The sequence below is a fragment of the Echinops telfairi genome, unplaced genomic scaffold (genome assembly GCF_000313985.2).
Source record: "Echinops telfairi isolate 266 unplaced genomic scaffold, ASM31398v2 ScPeMD7_7469;HRSCAF=8507_0, whole genome shotgun sequence".
Taxonomy (NCBI): Eukaryota; Metazoa; Chordata; class Mammalia; order Afrosoricida; family Tenrecidae; genus Echinops; species Echinops telfairi.
Genome location: NW_022111372.1, coordinates 32,310,913 through 32,317,511, shown reverse-complemented (window position 1 = coordinate 32,317,511; position 6,599 = coordinate 32,310,913). Strand labels below are relative to the sequence as shown.

The 6,599-nt window shown below is 41.2% G+C and overlaps 1 protein-coding gene across 3 annotated transcripts in view; it reads right to left on the bottom strand.

Annotated features, from left to right (window-relative positions):
* Positions 1 to 3,224, bottom strand: part of LOC101654027 (SH3 domain-binding glutamic acid-rich protein) — an 85,962-nt gene extending 82,738 nt beyond the window's left edge. For 2 of the 3 annotated variants that reach the window (XM_045284608.1, XM_045284609.1), the window contains exon 1: positions 3,088 to 3,214. In XM_045284608.1, coding sequence (XP_045140543.1) covers positions 3,088 to 3,132 — 45 coding nt within the window. In that variant the 5' untranslated portion in view covers positions 3,133 to 3,214. Of the gene's footprint in view, positions 1 to 3,087 lie in introns of all 3 variants that reach the window. The other variant, XM_045284610.1, reaches the window with a different exon arrangement.
* Between the last annotated feature and the right edge of the window lie 3,375 nt (positions 3,225 to 6,599).

Genomic DNA, 6,599 nt, shown 5'->3' with positions numbered 1-6,599 from the left:
AAAAAAAAAAAAGAGATATGAAGAGAAAAAAAAAAAAAAGAAAGTTACACTGGGGAATTGCTTCCCTTCCCAACAATGCAGCAGCTCATGACTGTAGGACAGCAAGGGCCGACCTACAAGAATTTCATTGAAAAGCCTCACCGTACCCGCTGACCCCATCCAACAGACCAGCTATTGCCCCTGCGGACTTCTTTTTGTTCTCCAGACTCCAAGACCATTGAAATGGAGCACAATTTGAGTCCCTTCAGAATATCAAAACTGTTTTTGACATGGTCTAATTCAGAAAGCATAAATCTTCAGAAAAGAATGGGTTAGCGAGATGGAAACACCACATTTAGCAGACAGATCTAGATGAAGGATATGATGAGAAACAATACCTTTACATCTTGATATTTTTGTTAACTAAAGTTTTCTATTAATTTCTAGCAATACTTTTCGGCTTACCCTCATAATCTTATTGTTGTTAGATGCCATTGAATCGGTTTCAACACATAGAACCCTAGGTACAACAGAACAAAACACTGCCCATCTCTGCATAAGTTTCTGTGTTTTGTCTTTTACCTTTTTTATTTTTTAATCTGAGACTCACCTAACAAATTGGCTAATTTTCCAAGGTTCACATCCCAGTCCATCTAATTTGAAAACTCTGCTTATCCCAATATATTTACATGCTCCATCAAGTCAAGAGGTAGGATCCAAAAACCCAGAAGCCATCATTAGGGGCTGTCTTTAAAGATCATGGTTCTACCCTCCAATAATAACAAGTAGCTCAAAGACAATAAGGATCTTCCTCATTCTTCTTCTCCCAACACCCACAGTAGCGGGGGAGCCTCCAGCAGAGAAGAGAGTCATACAAGAAGCTAAGTCCTCGCCTGCTCCCCAGAGGCTCTTAACCCAAACCCTGCCATGAAATGGTAAAATACGTAACTGCTCTTCAGAGTCTAAGGTTATAATTGAGTTATCATACACGCTGCATATTTAAAAGACCACAGAAAGGCATTCACAATTTGTTTTTGTTCTTTCCCATCTCTCTCACTCATTCAACCAGTCCTAACACCCTGCACTCTGTGGACAAACTACCATCATATAGCAGGTCTACCCAACCACTGAAAACCATTAGCACTGACACCCCGAGGGAAATCAGGTCTCATTCTTTATGTGCTTTCAGACAATTCTTCTAAAACATAATTATCACAGATACAGATCATCTAAACACTATTAAGTATAATTATAAAAACTAATAATTGCAGCAATTATAATAGTATTAATATTAGCTAACATTGAGTAGTAGTTAACTAACAGTTCCAGTAATTTCAATATTAACTAGTACTAATTAGCCATAATATCAATTTAGTAATAGCTAATAACAATAATTATAACTAAATAAGGCTCATTGTCCAACTGAGCATGCTGGGCCTCTAGACTTAACATGTTACTTGCTAAGTCTTCTGGACAACACTATAAGTTGAGTACTAGTCTTATCTTCATTTTACAGATAAGAAAATTAAGGGTTAGCAAGGTGAAATAACTTTCCCAAGGTCACATCACTACAAGTTCCCTGAAACATTTGATTAGGGAACCAGAATTAACTTGGCTTTTCCAAGATTCTGGAATGAATGACTCCCCTCTAGAGACTCCCAGGCTAACTAAACCATACTCCAAAAAATCAAGAGTGTAAGACATCAAATACTCCTGAATAATACATAAATGTATTTATCACCTTCTGGAAAATACAAAGACTCACTCAGGCCAAATCTACAAAGTATACGGACAAATGGCAGGTAAATAGTAAACTTGACAACAGTGGACACCAGCATTATATTTACAATTGACAAAAACCATGTTCTTCCATAAAATAAAAGTTTTAATCTAAAGAGTAACCAAAACGTTTTTGGAGTCATCCAGTATTACAAGGGATTTGTAGGGAAATCTTATATTTGGAATTTTTACCCATCTCTGTCCTTCAACCTGTTGTACAAATCACTAAACAATTGCTGATCGCGTTTGTGCAGAAGGGACTACCAGACTAATTTTCTCGTTTTCTTCTCAGCCTCTCTGGAAACTTCATGAACTCTCGGGACTGAGAGTGGGGCATTCACGACCGTGGAGCCGCCACTCTGCAAGCACTTTCCATCTGGAGTCATCTCTGGCTGAGGGACTGCTGAAATCGGAGATGGCACAGGAACCAGATATAAAAGGAAACAGCCCCCCTCGCTGCTCTCCCTGTCCGGAGATTAATAAACCTGTCTTCCATCCACAGCCCTCCTAAATGTCTGCTACAATGCTGATTTAAAACCTTGATCCCAGTGCACAGGGCTAGCCAAAAAACCAGAGCGTGTGAATTATTTCAAAGGAGAAATGAATCATTCTAATATCCCTATAGATATTATTCTATTATCTATTATTTCTAAAGGCAGGTCTGCATGGCACAGAATGAAATTAGAACTGGAAGGTGAATGGATTGATTCAGAGCCTGATCTCAAGGAAATCAAAGCCATGTCATAGACGATGGTTTAGTACCCTTTTTGGGTCTGGTTGAATTCCTAGAGCTTTTGAAACCATTTGTTCTTGTGGCAATGACATCATTGTCCCCAAATAATAGGATTACACATGCTAACTTTTCGCTTTCGGCCTGGTTACATTGCACATGCAAGTACTTTTAAACCTAGGAGTTCATTTTCCGCTCCAACTCGTGTTCTACAGAGTGCTTTTGAAAACTAGTCTCACTCTTGCAGAATGAATGACAGTAGCACGCCAAACCAAAGCAAACCAACAGCCTTGACTGTTATCTGCCTGGCACAAATCACCTTTTAAAAATCTTAATAACAAACACGCCCCTATCCCAGCTCACCCATTTCCCAGGCTTCTCTGACACCACTAAAACCATCACAGAAAAAGAAAAAGGAAAAAGAAAAGGCCAGGGTGCCCCGCCCCGCTTACTGCAGAGCCACGGTGTACTTCCACACTCTGCACAAGGAAACCCAAGGCCAACGGTTCAGGAGCCCCCACCCGCCCCTCCTACTGCAACTCTGCGTGACTCCGGGAAGAACAGAGGAAGAAAGCCCCCCAATTCCACCAGACACCTACCGCTATGGACCCCGAAGATGTGGCAACAAAAACTTTGATAACCATTTTGATGGTCGGAAAGAGGGCTCCCCCCAACACACCCCTGCTAGGGGACGCGTCGCTGGACAAATCCCGACGGTGGCACCGACGGTGACAGGCCAGGGCTGGCGGCGGCCCAGCTGTCCCACAGCTCCGCCCCGCGCCTCCTCGCGGACTGTAGCCCGGCCTTCCCCAGGGGGCGCGGAGGCTCCGGGCCCTGCTCCTTCATTGGCCCCGGGGTATTTGGGACCTGTTGGGGAAACGTGTGATTGGCTGATAAAAGCAGGCTCTGGACTCTTTCCCTCATCACTTCAAAAGCCCAACAGGCCCTACAAGGCGAGGCTGCGCGGGGCACCAATCAGAGGCGGTGGAGGGATGCCCCGGGGAGGGAGGCTGGACCGGGTGACCCAGGAGCCCGAGGAAAGAGAGGCGAGGGTGTTGCAAAAGGCCCGGAAAGCTCCACGCAGTCCCGCAGGAGGCTGGGCCTGAGGGTCTTTTGGCAAACAAGCTAACCGGAAGGATCAGGGTAACAGAGATGCCTTGAAATAAAGAACTGTTTGGAATTTTTTTTTTTTTTTGAAAGTTAAAAAAAAATTCAGTAAACTACCAATCAATTTTTTAAATTTCTTCTTCTTCTCAGAAGCGTGTTTCCAGAATTGGGCAGGTTTCTTCCTTTACCACCTGTTTCTCCTGAAGAACAGAAACTAACTGGTTCACGCAGTGTAAAATTTCACTGCCATCCAAGAAGAGGCAGGGAAATAGGTGTTCGCTTGCCAGGACCTGTGACTTAAATAAATTGTTACTGTTTGTAAAACTTGAGGGGGAGGGATAAATAATGTGTTTATAACAGACTCTGTCTAATAATATTCATACAGGCATTTACGGTAAATTGTATTATTAAGTTAGAGGAACGGACAACCTCACGAGCCCAAGTACTAATGGCCTAAACTCTTCTGATGGATTTCAAACTCAAGATGGGGGTGCGAGGGGGGTGGGGAACCCCGCTTTTTCAAATGGCAAGGGAAGATGGTACTGATCATTCTGGAGCCGGATGAGGGTTCTCTGGAAACTTCTGCTCTGCCATTTCACCAGAGTTGGAGGCAAGGAGTTGGAGGCCAGATCCCAGTCCCCCATCCGGTAGGTGCTTTTGATGAAAATTAAGGACGCCTCTGTGAGATTATCTTCAATTCCCTGACATCAGAGTGAACGGTACAGTTGGATCTACCAAAATTTAACCCCGCCTTCAAAGTGCAAAGTAGCATGCTTCAAAAATCAGGATCTTGGTGAATATGATTACATACTCCCAAATTTAAATGCTAGCATTATAAATGTTAAAATCCAAGAAGTTGGGGACATTTTTACTTTTATTGTTTTCTTATGGATTTTCCCCAAAAAAATGTTGTAAAGAAACATACTATATATTTACACAGTTTATCTCAAGAAATGAAATGAGCATCCTGTTCAACCTTCCATATATGTGGTTCTTTTTCTCTCCATCCCCAATCTTCCTCATCCCCACCTCAATAACCTACCCCTTCCTCTCCCTGTTCCCAACAACCCCTCCCTGGCTTCCACATAGTCATCAAGGTCTTGTCAGTTGGTGTAAAAACCACATTTCTTCTTGTTTTTCCATCTAACAATGGAATTCAATTATTCAATATTTATCTTTGTTAAGATTGACAGTTTGCTCAGCATAATGTTCTCTACCTTTGTCCATGTCTGCAGTGTGTAGGAGAATTGTCATTGTTTCTTATTGATGCATAATATTCCAGAGTATGAATGTCCCAGAGTTTGTTTATCCATTCCTGTATAGTTGGGGTTTGGAGTTGTTCCCATGTTCTTCCTACTATGGAAATTGCTTCAATAAACATAGGTGTGCATGTGTCTGTGTCTGTTGTATTTTTTATTTCTTTTTTTTTGTATTTTTTTATTTCTTTAGGGTATTTGGATTCTTAAATTTTCTAGAGGAAATACATAAAATTTTTGTCATTCAGAGAAATCAGTGGACTTTCACACCTTAGTCTTAAAATCTGCCACAAGCATGCAATTTTTCCCCAACTATTACTTAATAAAACAAAACCTCAAATGTCTTTATGTCCATGTAAATTACAAAGATAGTGACACCTGTAAATCATAGCTAGATTCTCATGTGTGCTAGAGAACATACATCCCCAGGGCATATATGGAAAATACTACTTTCAATAATGACTCAACCTACAGGTCCTAGAGAGAATTAAATTTTCTTATTTGAAAGAGTGGTTAACAACAGGTATGAGAGGGAGCCTAGAATAATACCCATGATTATATATAGGCTTGACAGATAATATTTGTATATGTGCATTTACCTTTGCTGCAAATATATCCATATAATATATATGTGATGGAGCATACATACACTGGGAAAAGTTATAAAAACTTCTTAGATGTAACTCCCTCACACCGTGAGGGAGTGAGCCCCTGGGCCTGGGGGATCAAAACAAGACCATAGCCTCAAGGGACTCCAACTTTAATTAGCATTACTGTAATGGAGTTCACAAAGGCAATGTTCTACATCCGACTGTGTTGAGTCGAGACTAGGGTCTTAAATGCTTGTGATTGGCTATCGAAAGTGTAAGTATTAGTCTCTCCAAATCCAGAAGAAAGAAAAGTGAGCAAAATCTAACCACGTGGGAAAAATAGTCCAATGGACTAATGGACCACGCAAACATCAGTTTCCACAACCTTGAGACAGGAAAAATTGGTTGGTGCCTGGCCACCACTACCACCTGCACTGCAAAGCATCACATTCGAAGTTCCTGCAAAGAGTGGGAGAAAATGTGGAGAATTCACAATCATAAAAGGACTACATTTATTGGTCAAATAGAGACTGGTAGAATCCCAAGACTATGGCTCTTAGTCACCCTTCAGGTGTGGAACTGAGCTCACCATATGTTAGAAAAATCAACCATTTAAGATGAAAGGGGTAGCATTTACCCAAGGACAGTGGCTTAGGAATGAAGCAGGAGCCAAACCAGGGCACACAGAGAGGAAGTGGGATAAGCAATGGAATGTACATTAAGGGGATCGAAATGGATGAGTTGAAACAAAACCTGTGTAAATTGTTGAATGTAAAATTAAGGATCTCCTCTGTAAACTCTCATCTATTATCACAAAAGGGTTGTTTTTTTCACAAAAGGTTCTTTTGAAGAAAATAAATAGCAGTTAACATTTCCTAGATATTTGCCATGAGCCAGATTTGCTCTAAGTACTTTGCATAAACCACTCCTTTAATCTATCTAACCCAAAGAAGTAGATTATATTATTATCACCCCCACAACAGATGAGGACGGAGAAGTAGGAAGAACTAGAGACTTTAGAAATGGTCAGTCATTAAGCGCAAATCCTTTGGCATCTACATCATACTAGAAAAGCTCCTTCTCCACTCAAGTACTCCCTCAACACAAGAATACTTTCTTCTAGTAAATTGGCATTCTATGATGCTCACCTTCCCGACA